The sequence below is a fragment of the Mobula hypostoma genome, chromosome 1 (assembly GCF_963921235.1).
Source record: "Mobula hypostoma chromosome 1, sMobHyp1.1, whole genome shotgun sequence".
Lineage (NCBI taxonomy): Eukaryota > Metazoa > Chordata > Chondrichthyes > Myliobatiformes > Myliobatidae > Mobula > Mobula hypostoma.
In genome coordinates, this window is record NC_086097.1 from 113,336,851 (window position 1) to 113,354,520 (window position 17,670).

The window sequence follows — 17,670 nt, forward strand, 5'->3', positions numbered from 1 at the left end:
CATCTTCTTTACTCAAAGAGAAATTAAAGAGAGAATAGCTTTATTTGTCACAGGTACATTAAAACGTGAAGAGAAATGCATCGTTTTGCATCAACAATGAACATAGTCCGAGGATTGTGCAGGGGGCAGCCCACAGGTGTTGCCATGCTTCCAGAGCCAACATAGCATGCCTACAACTCACTAACCCTAACCATACATCTTTGGAATGTGGGTGGAAACTGGAGCACCCAAAGGAAATCACACAGTCACAGGGAGGTTGTATAAGCTCCTTACAGCCAATGGGGCAGTTAAATCTGATCAGTGATTGCTGATGCTGCAAAGTAATTGTGCTAATCGCTACACTACCAGGCTGCCCGTGATTCGTTGTTGTTGTTGTTGTGAGTTAAACTTCATAATGTTCCTGACTTGCGCTCTGGCTGATGGTTGAAAGACTTCAGAGTATCAAGTGAGTCACCTGCCATATGATACCCAACCTCTGATCAGCTCTTTTAGCCATAGTATTCATGTGGCCAGTCAATTTTCATGTCAGATTTCTGATCAGTAACTACCAGATGTTGATGAAAGTGTACTTGGTGATGAAATGGCCATTCAATGCCAATGGTGGGTGCTTAGATATCGGTGATGGTTATTCACACTGTCTGTGGTGAAAGTACCATTTGCCACTTAATAGCCTGAGGTTACATTTTGTTGCATATGCCATGGATAGCTTTATTTTCTGTTGAGTTATGACGAATACTGGACTTTGCTAAAACCGGTAAAGATAGCCAGCCAGTGACATTGTGCAGGGAATTCCAGCGGCATTGTTCTGGGACCTTTGAAGATGTCATCAACACTGAAGAGAGTAGTGCCCATGTGGAGCTGGATGGGTTTGTAACCTCCTGCAGCTTTTTCCAATCCTGTACAGTGACCCCTCCATACTAGATGGTGATGCTACCTGTTAGAATGCTTTCCACAGTACATCATAGAAGTTTGCAAGAGTTTTTGGTGGCATCCCAGGTCTCTTCAAACTCCTGATGAAATATAGCCGCTGTTGTGCCTTCTTTGTAATTGTGTCAATATGTTGGACCAACGATAGATCTTCAGAGATTTTGAAACTTGAAATTGTTCACCCTTTCCACTGCTGATCCCTCAATGATCATGTGTCATCAGATGTGTTTTCCTGCGACTTCCCCTTCCTGGAACCCACAATCAATTATTTGGTCTTACTGATGTTAAGTGCAGGTAGCTGTAGTAACATCACTCAACAAGCTGATTCCGTATATCTCTTCATTATCTGAAATTCTGCCAACCAAAGTTGTGTCATCGGCAAATGTATAGATGGTGTTTGAGCTGTGCCTGGCCACACAATAGTGGGTGTAATGCATAGAGCAGCAGGCTAAGCACACATCCTTGAGTGTGCCAGTATTGATTGTCAGTGAAGAGTAGATCTTATTTCTGATCTGCACTGGTTGTGGCCTTCCAATGAAGAAGTGAAGTTTCCAGTTGCACAGGAAGGTACAGAGGCTCAGGTGTTGGAGCTTGTTGATGAATACTGAGGGTATGATGGTGCTCAATGCTGAGCTGTGATCAATGAACAACAGCCTGACATACTGTAAGCATTGCTATTGTCCACGTGATCCAAGTTCAAATGGTATCTAATAAAGTGGCCACTGAGTGTATGTTCATGGTCTTCTGCTGCTGCAGCTCCATCCACTTCAAGGTTCAACAGGTTGTGCATCCAGAGATGTTCTCCTGCACAGCACTGTTGTAAGCATGGCTATTTGAGTTGCTATTGCTTTTCTGTCAGCTTGAACCAGTCTGGCCATTCTCCTCTGACCTCTCTCATTAGCATTTTTACCAACAAAACTACCGCTCATGGGATGCTTTTTGTTTCTTGCACCATTCTCTGTAAACTCTAGAGACAGTTGTGCATGAAATCTCAGCTTCTGAGATAGTCAAACCACTCTAGTGGAAGATCTGGTCAAATCTGGCACCAACTGTCATTCCAGAGCATGATGTTTGGTCAGAGCAACAACTGACCCTCCTGAACATGTCTGCACGCTTTTAAGCATTGAGTTGTTACCACATGATTGACTGATTTGATATTTGTATTAACAAGTAGGTATACAGGTGTACCTAATAAAGTGTCGATTGAGTGTAGGTTGTTAGCAAGTAATTGCTGCTGAACAATTTTTCCAGTCATCAGCGAAGTCTGGAGAGCAAAGCCAAAGGTCCAATTTCAGAGATACAGTAGAAGCCTGAAAGTTGCAGACTGAATATAGAGGTTCGAAGCAGCGACAAGTGCCCCAGTCACCGGGATCAGAATGAAGACCAGAAAGTCAAACCCATGATTGGCAAATCCTGTGGCAAAGTTGGAAGTTAGAGGCCTGGAGGTGGCCTGTCAAGGAGATGGAGGCCAGTCTGTGTTTATCTATCTGAGGGGTGGGTGGGTGGGAGAAAGGAAGTGTAGGAAAGGGCTTTATGGATGACAGGAGAAATTGTTTTCTGCTTACTTGTTGATGTTGTTGTTGCTTGGCTGTTTTGCTGAACATTCTCGGCATGCTATCTTTGCACCGGAACGTGTGGCGACATTTGTGACCCGTCCCCAGCACATCCTTGGGTATGTTTGTTATTAATGCAAATGACACACTTCATTGTATGTGTCAATGTACACGATAAATAAACGTGAATCCGAATCTGCAGGGCACTGTGGCGCGAGGAGTCAGGTTCCATAATCTGCGCCTCACTATTGCTCGTTGACCACTCAGCCACGGGGTGACCTTGATGTACGGCAGCTCTTGCACAATTTGATCTATTTGTACCTCATTTTAAACAGGTTATACCCCAGTATGGTCTGATGGATTTACACCTGGAGATTAATTGCGATTATGAGGATAATGAAATATTCAAGGGCTGTGATGAATTTTTCTGTCATTTTGAAAGATGATTAGTAGATTTAAAGACTTTAGAACCAAGACTTTAAAGACATTAAAGGCTTTAGACAGGAATTCTAATTGTTTCCATCTAACACAAAACAAATCACTATTATAAATCTTCATTATTAAACAGTTGATGAATATGTCAATCAAAATGGAGATACCTACCATTACTGATTCAAAGGTAATGCAGTTGAGCTTTTGCAGTTAAGGAAGAGCTTTAATTAAAAATTAAATTATTTAGTTACATTACGTACTTTTTTGCTATAGATTACAAGTGCTGGAGATTGTAGAGGCATTAGAAGACCATGGTAATACAGGCAAGCTACCAGCATGGATAGATGATTAGCTGACAGGCAGAAGGCAAAGAGTAGGGCTAAGGTGGCCTTTTCAGGTTGAATACTGGTGTCTAGTAGCGTTCTGTAGGTATTGGTTTAGGGTCTGCCACTTTTCATATCCTGTGTTAGTGATCTGGATGATGGAACCAATGGCTTTGCAGCCAGGTTTGTGGATGACACAAACATAGGTCGAGGGGCAGGTAGTGTTGATGAAGCAGGGGTTCTACAGAAGAACTTGGGAGAATGGGCAAAGAATTGGCAGGTGGAAGGCAGTGCAGAGATATGTATCGTCATGCACCTTGATCAAAAAAGAACAAAGAGAGAATTCAGAAATTGGAGGTGCAAAGGGATTTGAGAGAACTAGTGTGGGATTCATTAAAGGTTAACTTGTAAGATGAGTTGGTAGTAAGGAAGACAAAAGCAAAAAAGTTGGCGCAGACTCATTGCTCTTATGCTTTATGGTGTTAAAATCATTTTCAAAAGTATTGCTTTGTAACATATTCACTCAACTGAAGGAAGTCATTGAATCTGTAGCAATACGAGTTAACATTAACATAGAGTTAAATAATTTCAAACTGCCTTGTCATCAAGCCTCTGAATATCTGTAGCAGGACTGGTTAACACACACCAGTCCTCATAGACGGATCCAAAGTGGAAAGTGTGAGCAATTTCAAGTTCCTGGGTATTTATATTTCTGAGGATCTATCCAAGGACCAACATATAAATGCAGCTACAAAGAAGGCAGGACAGCACTATACTTCATAAGGAGTTTGAGGAGATTTAGTATGTCATCAAAAACACTCGCAAATTTCTGTAGATGTACCGTGGAGAGCATTCTAACTGGCTGCATCACCGTCTGGTATGGGTGAGGGAGGAGGTGCTTCTGCACAGGATCGAAATAAGCTGCAGAGTTGAAAACTTAGTCAACTCCACAATGGGCACTAGCCTCCACAGTTTCCAGGACATCTTCAAAGACTTTGTACCTGGAGCTTCTGTAACTTTTTTGGTTGCCAGATTTGAATGCCTCTGATCTGGCCCTCTGCAGATTTCAGATCTCATGGTTCATCCAGGCTTCTGGTTGGGGAAGACCCCGAATGATTTTGCAGGGACACACTTGTGGCCGATTAGGAAAAGGGAAGGTGCAACGAGACCTGGGTGTCATTATACACCAGTCATTGAAAGTGGGCATGCAGGTACAGCAGAAGGTGAAAAAGGCGAATGGTATGCTGGCATTTATAGCAAGAGGATTCGAGTACAGGAGCAGGGAAGTACTACTGCAGTTGTACAAGGCCTTGGTGAGACCACACCTGGAGTATTGTGTGTAGTTTTGGTCCCCTAATCTGAGGAAAGACGTCCTTGCCTTAGAGGGAGTACAAAGAAGGTTCACCAGATTGATTCCTGGGATGGCAGGACTTTGATATGATGAAAGACTGGATCAACTAGGCTTATACTCGTTGAAATTTAGAAGATTGAGGGGGGATCTGATTGAAACGTATAAAATCCTAAAGGGATTGGACAAGCTAGATGCAGGAAGATTGTTCCCGATGTTGGGGAAGTCCAGAACGAGGGGTCACAGTTTGAGGATAAAGGGGAAGCTTTTTAGGACCGAGATTAGGAAAAACTTCTTCACACAGAGAGTGGTGAATCTGTGGAATTCTCTGCCACAGGAAACAGTTGAGGCCAGTTCATTGGCTATATTTAAGAGGGAGTTAGATATGGCCCTTGTGGCTAAAGGGATCAGGGGTATGGAGGGAAGGCTGGTGCAGGGTTCAGAGTTGGATGATCAGCCATGATCATACTGAATGGCGGTGCAGGCTCGAAGGGCCTGCACCTATTTTCTATGTTTCTACAACTGTTAGGTTTATATACTTTCTTTAACATTATACTTGATTAACTTGGAAGGACAATAGAAGGGAAGCATCCAAAAGATTAACAGTGAAGGTCTGCCTAGGATTCATTTACTTGTCTTTGCTGAGTGAACAAGTGTAGAAATTATGCAAGGCTAGTAGCAACAGCTTTTTTTTAAAATTAAAGGTGACATAATCAACAATCTCATTAATAGATCCTTTATTTTTGCTAATGACTGCAATCAATGATGATCATATGGCAATTCTAAATAACAGCTGGATGATCAATTTATTAAAATACAATGAGAATAAGAAACAGATACTTAAATGTGTTTATTCATCTCTACTCTTGACTCATGAAAATAAATCACGTCTCATCCAGACTGCAGAAACATGTTTTTATGATTTCATTTTAGAATACCAACATTATCTTAAAAAAAAAACTTGACACCCTAGTTCCATATTTTCATCACTGAAGCCTAGGATTAGTACTAAATGAGTTTACTGCTCATGACAGCTGTAAATGTTTATCTGACATTAGATTGGTAATGTAATTTTTATTTCATGCAATTACTTCCAGATAAGTTAGTATCCATTAAAACAATACAAAATGTCAATTCTGAAATATTGTCCAATAATTATTATACAATGCAGTAACACAACAGCTATTTCACCACAGCCACAATATGCTTCTTCCTCTCAGCAACAAGTGGTACAGATCCTGGTTTGCTGTGCTTGCGAAGGTTCAGTTGTCTGAAAGAAAAATTAATTTAGAATGAGATATTTTTACTTGGTAAGCGATTGCTCAAACACAGACTTGTGTTTTTCTCTACTACTATTTTCTTTCCCCAAACATTCCACACATAAGCCTTACCACGCATTTTTGGTGCGAAGTAGCCAACCTGTCTATTCAACTTACTTTATCAGTTTCTATATTAGGTTCTCCTATAATAATTCAGAGTAAACAGCATAAATTCAACATTAGATTTCCTTTGGGTTTATAAAACTAACTGATTAATATCAAACCAGCTGTCACACAGGGGAAAAGAAGCATCACTGCTTGATAACTTTCATTTCCCTGTAATTAGTTTTTCCATATGCACATCATAAACAATCATACATATTATGTATATTAATACATAATTCATATGTGAATAAATATTTGAATTATGTAGTGATACAGACGTAAGTTTGGACTTTGGCAGTTTAAAAGATTAACTTAAAAAACATCATTTTTCTGCATCCCTTTTGCATTTTAAATTGGAAATGGTCATGTCGACATTAACTAATAGCGTGAATATAATTCAAACGACCTAATGAAATAAAAGCTAGGATGAAATCTACAAAACTGAACAGCAAGACAGGTATGAAGTTTTTTACTTTAATCAGAACCAATAATCAAATAAAGTTAGCAAATTAAGGAAATGTAACCAAGACAGTTATAAGGATACTGTACTTCATAATATAATGCCGCTCGGTGTTATGCATGAGGCAGCAAACACAACCTTCTATTCAGAATTGTTATTACTTTATGATTATAAAGCCACTCCCTGTACTCAAAAAGGATACAATTTTGTGGAAGACCAAGCCAGACTTATTACAAAATATTTATTATTATGAGCTTTATTAGTAATTTATAGCTTTTATCATTACCAAAACTGTAATTCTTAATTAATTCAATATAATCCCTCTCCGGTTGAAGAATAAAATGAGTATCATCAACTTTGGCCAGTCCCAGTGCTGCACAGCTGCAATTTTAAATCTCGAGCTCAAGGCATGTTTGTTATAAAATAAAATGCTAAGCTGTACCTGATTATAATAAATATGCTCAAATCAATCAATTTATATCTGAGCTGACCAACAGTAGAACACTGAACTGAGGCCAGAGTTCAGGTTTATCATGAAGCATTTAGAAGCAGAGATACAAAATTGCTGTTCTGTTCTTCACTTACATATGTCTAAATAGACTGTAGCATAATCCAGGATTAGTACCTTGGAACTAGACATATCATCCATGGCCTCGTCTTTTGTCATGATGAAGCCACACTCAGACTGAAGGAGTAATGCTTCATATTCCATCTAAGCAGCCTCCAGCCTGATGACCTGAATATTGATTTCTCCTTCCAGTAATTTTTCCCCTCTCCTCTTCTTCTATTCCACAACTCTAGCCTCTTCTCCTCACCTGCCTATCACCTCCCTCTGCTGTACCTCCTTCCAGGGTCCACTCTCCTCTTTGATCCATTTGTTTTTCTCCAGTCACCTTTCCCACCCACCTGGCTGGTCCTGCTACCCCTCATCCCACCTTTTTTATTCTGGCATCTTTCCCCTTCCTTTCCAATCCTGAAGAAGGGCCTCATCCCAAAAATTTCCATTGTTCATTCATTTCCATAGGTGATGCCTGACTTGCTGAGTTCCTCCAGCACTGTGTGTGTGGCTGCTTTGGATTTCCAGCATCTGCAGAATCTCTTGTGCTTATTAGTCACAAGACGTAGTTTGCCTCATCACTTCCTTTCAAGCATTGGAACAGAATTGTGATTATAAGCTTAACCTAACCTTCTACCCTTTTGCAGTGAAGTGCTTCAGAAAAAAAAGACTATGACTTGACTGAAAAACAAATCCATAACCAATCAGTCTAATAGAAACATAGAAAATAGGTGCAGGAGTAGGCCATTCGGCCCTTCGAGCCTGCACCGCCATTTAAATTGAGAAGCAGCTTTATATATCAAACCATGATGTTATAAAGGGAACCAATGCGATGAGGAAGATGTAGTTCCATAGGATATACTTTGAAACATACTTTTTACGCTTTGCTTCCTTCATAATGCGGAGTTCCTTAGCCTGGTTATAAATCATTTTAGGCAAATGCCGGTGCCGAGCTATCCGTTTGATCTGAGGATGATGCTGGAATTTTTCTTTAAGCTTTTGGTTGTATTTCAAGGCAGCTTTCTCTCTTGGCATAAGCTAAAGTAAACAAAAGATTTATTCAAAGTTTAGAAACAGATTTTCAAATTTCTTTTAAAGTATTTACAATTTTTTAGTATTCTGAGCAGCTAATATTTTTCAACATTATTCTTCCTTGCAATATAACTACTAATATTTATTAAAATATTAATTACTTAGGCAAGTTGAAAGTATACATTTTCATCAAAATTGTGCATTTAATTATTCGTTCTTTTCATGTGAGGGGAATAAAAGTAAAAGCAAACCTCAAAAGAAAATTTGCATTCAAAACTAAACTACAAAAATAAACTTAATTAACCACTCTTCTAATTGTAGGAATGTTTAACTAAAATCAAACATTAACTTTATGTAATTATAAAAGGCCATTGTCAAATAGAGTTAGCATTATCTCCAGGTCTTTCCAATGAACAACTTTGCAAAAGTCAATTAAAAGGGTGAAGTGTAGTGCCAGGCCAGTGCTTCAAAGAGACTGCACTTTATAGAAACATAGAAAATAGGTGCAGGAGTAGGCCATTCGGCCCTTCGAGCCTGCACCGCCATTTATTATGATCATGGCTGATCATCCAACTCAGAACCCAGCCTTCCCTCCATACCCCGTGACCCCTGTAGCCACAAGGGCCATATCTAACTTCCTTTTAAACATAGCTAATGAACTGGCCTCAACAGTTTGCTGTGGCAGAGAATTCCACAGATTCACCACTCTCTGTGTGAAGAAGTTTTTCCTAACCTCGGTCCTAAAAGGCTTCCCCTCTATCCTCAAACTGTGACCCCTCGTTCTAGACCTCCCCAACATCGGGAACAATCTTCCCGCATCTAGCCTGTCCAATCCCTTTAGGATCTTATACGTTTCAATCAGATCCCCCCTCAATCTTCTAAATTCCAACGAGTACAAGCCCAGTTCATCCAGTCTTTCTTCATATGAAAGACCTGCCATCCCAGGAATCAATCTGGTGAACCTTCTTTGTACTCCCTCTATGGCAAGGATGTCTTTCCTCAGATTAGGGGACCAAAACTGCACACAATACTCCAGGTGTGGTCTCACCAAGGCCTTGTACAACTGCAGTAGTACCTCCCTGCTCCTGTACTCGAATCCTCTCGCTATAAATGCCAGCATACCGTTCGCCTTTTTCACCGCCTGCTGTACCTGCATGCCCACTTTCAATGACTGGTGTATAATGACACCCAGGTCTCGTTGCACCTCCCCTTTTCCTAATCGGCCACCATTCAGATAATAATCTGTTTTCCTATTTTTGCCACCAAAGTGGATAACTTCACATTTATCCACATTAAATTGCATCTGCCATGAGTTTGCCCACTCACCCAACCTATCCAAGTCACCCTGCATCCTCTTAGCATCCTCCTCACTGCTAACACTGCCACCCAGCTTCGTGTCATCCGCAAACTTGGAGATGCTGCATTTAATTCCCTCATCCAAGTCATTAATATATATTGTAAACAACTGGGGTCCCAGCACTGAGCCTTGCGGTACCCCACTAGTCACCGCCTGCCATTCTGAAAAGGTCCCGTTTATTCCCACTCTTTGCTTCCTGTCTGCTAACCAATTCTCCACCCACACCAATACCTTACCCCCAATACCATGTGCTTTAAGTTTGCACACTAATCTCCTGTGTGGGACCTTGTCAAAAGCCTTTTGAAAATCCAAATATACCACATCCACTGGTTCTCCCCTATCCACTCTACTAGTTACATCCTCAAAAAATTCTATGAGATTCGTCAGACATGATTTTCCTTTCACAAATCCATGCTGACTTTGTCCGATCATTTCACCGCTTTCCAAATGTGCTGTTATCACATCCTTGATAACTGACTCCAGCAGTTTCCCCACCACCGACGTTAGGCTAACCGGCCTATAATTCCCCGGTTTCTCTCTCCCTCCTTTTTTAAAAAGTGGGGTTACATTAGCCACCCTCCAATCCTCAGGAACTAGTCCAGAATCTAACGAGTTTTGAAAAATTATCACTAATGCATCCACTATTTCTTGGGCCACTTCCTTAAGCACTCTGGGATGCAGACCATCTGGCCCTGGGGATTTATCTGCCTTCAATCCCTTCAATTTACCTAACACCACTTCCCTACTAACATGCATTTCGCTCAGTTCCTCCATCTCACTGGACCCTCTGTCCCTTACTATTTCTGGAAGATTATTTATGTCCTCCTTAGTGAAGACAGAACCAAAGTAATTATTCAATTGGTCTGCCATGTCCTTGCTCCCCATAATCAATTCACCTGTTTCTGTTTGCAGGGGACCTACATTTGTCTTTATCAGTCTTTTCCTTTTTACATATCTATAAAAGCTTTTACAGTCCGTTTTTATGTTCTCTGCCAGTTTTCTCTCATAATCTTTTTTCCCCTTCCTAATTAAGCCCTTTGTCCTCCTCTGCTGAACTCTGAATTTCTCCCAGTCCTCAGGTGAGCCACTTTCTCTGGCTAATTTGTATGCTACTTCTTTGGAATTGATACTATCCCTAATTTCTCTTGTCAGCCACGGGTGCACTACCTTCCTTGATTTATTCTTTTGCCAAACTGGGATGAACAATTGTTGTAGTTCATCCATGCAACCTTTAAATGCCTGCCATTGCATATCCACCGTCAATCCTTGAAGTGTCATTTGCCAGTCTATCTTAGCTAATTCATGTCTCATACCTTCAAAGTTACCCCTCTTTAAGTTCAGAACCTTTGTTTCTGAATTAACTACGTCACTCTCCATGTTAATGAAGAATTCCACCATATTATGGTCACTCTTACCCAAGGGGCCTCTCACGACAAGATCGCTAATTAACCCTTCCTCATTGCTCAAAACCCAGTCCAGAATAGCCTGCTCTCTAGTCGGTTCCTCGACATGTTGGTTCAAAAAACCATCCCGCATACATTCCAAGAAATCCTCTTCCTCAGCACCTTTACCAATTTGGTTCACCCAGTCTACATGTAGATTGAAGTCACCCATTATAACTGCTGTTCCTTTATTGCACACATTTCTAATTTCCTGTTTAATACCATCTCCGACCTCACTACTACTGTTAGGTGGCCTGTACACAACTCCCACCAGCGTCTTCTGCCCCTTAGTGTTACGCAGCTCTACCCATATCGATTCCACATCTTCCCGGCTTATGTCCTTCCTTTCTATTGCGTTAATCTCTTTTTTAACCAGCAACGCCACCCCACCTCCCCTTCCTTCGTGTCTATCCCTCCTGAATATTGAATATCCCTGAACGTCGAGCTCCCATCCCTGGTCACCCTGGAGCCATGTCTCTGTGATAAAACAAAGTAAGTAATCCATTTTAAAAACCTGCCTTAGTTAAACAAAGGAAAACAACTTAATTTTTCATGTTTTAATGAAAGAAAATCATTTAAAAGGAATTCTTTGGGTTTTCTATCATGTGTGGGAAATTTTAAGTACTGATAAAAATTTTAAGTGGTAGTGATAAACAGATGTGCAGTGGATTCTGGTTAATTGGTCCATCGGTTAATTAAGGCAGCCATTTATTTGGGACACTATGCTGCTTAATTGGGGCAGAAGACTGGTGCTAAACAGTTTTTGAACTAGCATCAGTTGCATGCACATGTGTGGCTGTTAAACTGTGCTTAGCATGACCAATTTTTAACTAGTGCCAGTTTTTTGCATTTGTGTTTCAAAAGCCATGATTTTTGTGACTGACAGTTGGTGAGAAATAAACAGTAGGAGAATTCAGAATTGTTCTGCTCACTGCGGTTTCTAGCATTCAGGCAACACACATAAAAGTTGCTGGTGAACGCAGCAGGCCAGGCAGCATCTCTAGGAAGAGGTGCAGTCGACGTTTCAGGCCGAGACCCTTCGTCAGGACTAACTGAAGGAAGAGTGAGTAAGGGATTTGAAAGTTGGAGGGGGAGATCCAAAATGATAGGAGAAGACAGGAGGGGGAGGGATGGAGCCAAGAGCTGGACAGGTGATAGGCAAAAGGGATACGAGAGGATCATGGGACAGGAGGTCCGGGAAGAAAGACAAGGGGGCCCAGAGGATGGGCAAGGGGTATATTCAGAGGGACAGAGGGAGAAAAAGGAGAGTGAGAGAAAGAATGTGTGTATAAAAATAAGTAACAGATGGGGTACGAGGGGGAGGTGGGGCATTAGCGGAAGTTAGAGAAGTGGATGTTCACGCCATCAGGTTGGAGGCTACCCAGACGGAATATAAGGTGTTGTTCCTCCAACCTGAGTGTGGCTTCATCTTTACAGTAGAGGAGGCCGTGGATAGACATGTCAGAATGGGAATGGGATGTGGAATTAAAATGTGTGGCCACTGGGAGATCCTGCTTTCTCTGGAGGACAGAGCGTAGGTGTTCAGCAAAGCGGTCTCCCAGTCTGCGTCGGATCTCGCCAATATACATTCAGGCTTGGAGATGCCAGAAACAGCTGGCAGTGAAAAAGAAATTAATCATTGTGAATGTTAAAATTAAAATTATTTGGAGGATGCCATTGTCTAAAACACTGGATCAAGGCAGTCCATTATCTGTACTAAATGCATGCACTGGTTTTGTATGTTTACAGCCAATCATTGGCACATGAATTCCTCTGTCGATAACCATTAGGAACTAACACACAATTTTATAGTACTGTAGAGATATTGGTAGTGTTCTAAATTGTTATTTTATTTAAATAAATAAATTGTCACTCAGTTAAACAGCAGTTCGTCTTATTTATACCTTTTAACTATTTCCATGAAACTTCAGCCTATTGGGATAGCCGCTTAATTGGGCCAAAATATACTGGTCCTGATGTGTCTCAATGAACCCCAATTCACAGTATTTACAACCAGTTGAAATTGTAGCAAGCAATTCATTAACTGGAGGCTCTGTCAATAACCTTAATAAAAGGCTAAGATCCGGGCTAAGGTGCAGAATTGAAAAGACCAAAAAGAAACGTGTAGTACAGAAGTTTCAAATGCTTTCAAGGAAGACAAAGGAAGAATTTGTGAATGACCATGTAAATTCTCAGATGAATAAAGCTAATGAAGTCTTGGTAAGCAAAACTTCTGCCCTAACTGCAGTTGGATTTTGCATTGCACTAATTGGTTCCTTAAGGTTGTTATAGCTGGGGATGGTAATGGTAACAAGCTCTCACTACCTAGTAAATGTTCCCAATGGCATGCGCCTCAAACAGCCTCCGACAACCAACCCTCCAGCTCCTGGCCTTCATGTGTGGCTTAGCTACTAAGCCCAGTAGAACCGTCTCTACTGACAGAAGGGGCAAAGGTGGGTTACTAGCACCTTAAAAGAAGTCGCTTTGGGCAAATGAGGCTCGTCAGCTGTGGCTGGCGGCTCATCCAGAAGGAGGAAAACTCTGATCTCAAACATCCACTGCCTTGTGGTTATACCCACTCATGGAGAAGACTTCAGGAATAAACTTAGAGGGAAAATTCTGGAGCTGGAGTCCCCAAGGCACTCCTACACTGAGTTCAATGTTGACTGGCAACTCCCGGGACGCTGGTACCAAATTGTATCAGTCCCTGCCGTTCCTTTGGATTCATCAGATGCATGGAGAAGTGGAGCTTGCACCATGGGCAACAGCTTGCTCTCCATATTGTACTGCCCAGGCTTGCACATTTAGACAGCTAGAACACAACATTCATGGCCAACTCTGACCTATGGAGGCCTCAACTCACCTCAATTAGTTTTCATATTCTCCTATATTATTATAGTGTTACATTTCATTGGTACTTCTCTGGGTTTATGCTTGCAAGAGAAGTCCATACTGTAGGGATCCCAAATGAAGATTAGTTCGGAAGATATGAAGCAGTGCTAGTGAAAAACCAGGATGAAGCAGTTCCTTCTGAGTTAAAATATTTTCAAATTACAAATACAGTCCTATAATTAATTCATGAAATTAATGTTGTGTTTAGGTAGCGTATGTCCTCACTTTCAAATACATCCTTCAAATGTTTTTAGCAGCTCAGTCCTTAAATACGACCAACTGCACAAGGATAACAAAGTATTAGTTCAATGCAATCAAGGTAATTTAAAAATGCCAAGCATAAAGGCAAATCATTTTACCCTAATTAAATTGTGGTCTTCACTTTTACACCTCAATCAATGAGTGCCAACTTCCATTACCAGTTAAATAAATGTATCAAGCTCCATCCACTCAAGCTCATTTTCCTAAGCCTACCTAAATAGCTGCTTCTGTGTTAATAAATCCCTGTCTCATTCGTTTCACTGAAAATTGTTAAGGCAATCCAAACTGTAAAGGCTTTTATTATAATTAAAAGCAATGATTTTTTTGGTTCAATTTATTTAATAAGTGCAAATTGCTGATCTAGTTCAATTGCAATGCTTCTCTCAACAAAAAAAAGTATCAGTTAAGTAATTTATGAATAGCTTTAAAATATGGGCAACCAAACAAGAATTTTCATTAGGTAATCAGCAGATTCAGGCTGAAAATATGGAAAGGGATATCATACTCATATACCTTCCTCTGTTATTTAACTTAATGTGTTTCAAAAGTCCCAGTTGTGATTTTAAGGTTTTAGTCATCACATTCAGAGAAACTGCATCTCGTTGAGTATCTAAAAGCAAATTTGATAAAACACTGCAAATGCAGAACCTCAGATGTCAAAAAAAAATTTAAGCAACCTTAAGTTGCACAGCACTTTACAGAGGTAATAAGCATAAGGTGGGAAACAAGTAAATAATTAAAGTATTTTAATGTTGTCAAGAGTAAAACCTTGAAGCAAATAAAGTGATTTCAAGATGAAGAGAATATTTTATATAAATTTTATGGTTATAAATGCCCCTGTATGTGGTTCATATCCAATAGTTTTTTTCTGGGCCATCAAGGCCTTGGTAAACAACTTATAATAACGTTGTAATGTTGTTAACATATCACTTGGGGACTCCAACTTTCTGCAGTGAGTTTTTTGGACAAATTAAAGGTTTCCCCCACTATCCGAATGTACAGCGTTCCTATGAAACCATTCGTACACCGAAATGGTGTAAATAACACCATTATGCCTTCTTAACCACTGAATCAACCTGCGTAGCAGCTTTGAATGTCCTGTGGACTCAGAACCCAAGATCCCTCTGATCTGCCACACTGCCAAGAATCTTACCATTAATGCTATATTCTGCCATCATATTTGATTTACCAAAATGAACCACCTCACACTTATCTGGGTTGAAATCCATCTGCCACTTCTCAGCCCAGTTTTGCATCCTATCAATGTCCCGCTGTAACCTCTGACAGCCCTCCACACTATCCACAACACCCCCAACCTTTGTGTCATCAGCAAATTTACTAACCCATCCCTCCACTTCCATCCAGGTCATTTATAAAAATCACAAAGAGTAGGGGTCCCAGAACAGATCCCTGAGGCACACCATTGGTCACCGAATATGACCCATCTACAACCACCCTTTGCCTTCTGTGGGCAAGTCAGTTCTGGATCCACAAAGCAATGTCCCCTTGGATCCCATGCCTCCTTACTTTCTCAATAAGCCTTGCATGGGGTACCTTATCAAATGCCTTGCTGAAATCCATGTACACTACATCTACTGCTCTACCTTCATCAACGTGTTTAGTCACATCCTCAAAAAATTCTATCAGGCTCGTAAGGCATGACTTGCCTTTGACAAAGCCATGCTGACTATTCCTAATGATATTATGCCTCTCCAAATGTTCATAAATCCTGCCTCTCAGGATCTTCTCCATCAACTTACCAACCACTGAAATAAGACTTACTGGTCTATAATTTTCTGGGCTATCTCTACATCCCTTTCTTGAATAAGGGAACAATATCCGCAACACTCTGTTCCTCTGGAACCTCTCCCAACCTCATTGATAATGCAAAGATCATCGCCAGAGGCTCAGCAGTCTTCCCCCTTGCTTCCCACAGTAGCCTGTGGTACATACCATCTGGTCCCGGTGACTTATCCAACTTGATGCTTTCCAAAAGCTCCAGCACATCCTCTTCCTTAGTATCTACATGCTCAAGCTTTTCAGTCTGCTGCAAGTCATCGCTACAATTGCAAAGATCCTTTTCTGTACTGAATACTGAAGCAAAGTATTCATTAAGTTTGTGAGGAGATGTGTTATTACCAATCCATACTGACTGTGGTCTCCCGATGAGGAAATCATTGCAGGGGTGAGGGGCTGGGAAGAGGGGATTGTCGTGGTGAATGCAGGGTTTGACTCTTGTTGATTAGAACTGAGGGGATGATGGTGTTGAATGCTGAATACTGATCTATAGTCAATAAACAGCAGCCTAATGTAAGTATTGCTGTAGTCCAGGTAGTCCAAGACTGAGTAGTCTGCACTAAGGCTTGCATCCACTGTAGATCTGTTGTCATAGGTGTCCTGAAGTTCGAAATTGTGTCTCTAACTTCATATGGAATTGCCTTTTTACTCTTTATGATTATTTAAGAGTTGTTTCAAAGCTCTAACAGAAGGTGAGACTGCCTCCAGCTGGGCTTCCTGCACAAGTCTCTTGGGGCATTCTGGAAGGGCTTTGCAAACTGTCATCTGAAACCTACTGCCTCTTGAGAATTACTGGGCTTAGAAGGTTGGCTCATTTGGTCTACTGCATGAGCTCAAGTGAGGGTAGCGTACAGAATCCAGCATGATCTGACTGAATTATTTTGTTCAGTATTTAACAAGATCAAAGACAAAGGCATTGAAAGAAACAATTAAAAGATCTTAAAGTACCTAAAGAGGGAAGATAAAACACTGTGAAACCATATATATAAAAAATTAGGAATAGTTGGCTGAGGCACTGTTACAATTTAATGACAATAGATAAGAAACCTGAAAAATGCTTCTGGCTGATGAACAGTTTAATATTAGATTACAGGTGTCCCCCCGCTTTTTGAACGTTCGCTTTATGAAATCTCACTGTTACGAAAGACCTACATTAGTACCCTGTTTTCCCTTTCAGGTGTTTTCACTGTTACGAAAAAAAAAGCAGCGCGTGATAAAAGGCAGCGCGTGCCCCGAGCAGCCGCTCTCCCCTGGATTAGGAACGGCATTGCCTAAAAGAGCTCGTAAGGGTGTTACACTTAGCATAAAGCTAGACATAATTAAGCGTTTCGATCGTGGTGAATGAAGTAAGGACAACGTGAGTTTGGCTTGTGGAAGCTGACGAACATGATGTTGAAGAGGTTTTGGCATCCCATGACCAAGAACTGACAGATGAAGAGCTGATGCAATTGGAAGAAAAAAGGATAACAATCGAAACCGAATGAGTAATGATAAAGTACGACTTTAATTTTGAAAGGGTACGTCGGTTTAGGGGATATTTGCAGGATGGTTTGAGTCGTTACAAGGAACTATGTGATAGAAAAATGCACGAGGCTCAGCAGTCAAGCAAGCCTTCCACATCAGCCACAGCAGATGACGAACCTCGACCTTCGACATCGAGCGGGCAGAGATAGAAGAAGATGAGCTGCCTGCTCTAATGGAAACAGACGATGACCAGGTGACAGCCCAGTGTCCCACCACCCCAACCCCCAGGCCACGGACAGATACCAATTCGCGGAGAATGCAAAGGTAGCCGGGAGGCACACAACACATCTTTAAGAAAAAAGCCGAAATAAACATGCTAATTAATTAGGTGCCCCTGACACG

At 41.0% G+C, this 17,670-nt stretch overlaps 1 protein-coding gene across 2 annotated transcripts in view; it reads right to left on the reverse strand.

The window, feature by feature from the left end:
* Nucleotides 1-5,305: 5,305 nt before the first annotated feature.
* Nucleotides 5,306-17,670, reverse strand: part of dcaf13 (ddb1 and cul4 associated factor 13) — an 89,472-nt gene continuing 77,107 nt past the window's right edge. For both annotated transcript variants that reach the window (XM_063034782.1, XM_063034862.1), the window contains exons 10-11: nt 7,898-8,061; nt 5,306-5,853 (exon numbers count right to left, since the gene is read on the reverse strand). In XM_063034782.1, coding sequence (XP_062890852.1) covers nt 5,766-5,853; nt 7,898-8,061 — 252 coding nt within the window. In that variant the 3' untranslated portion in view covers nt 5,306-5,765. The remainder of the gene's footprint in view (nt 5,854-7,897; nt 8,062-17,670) is intronic.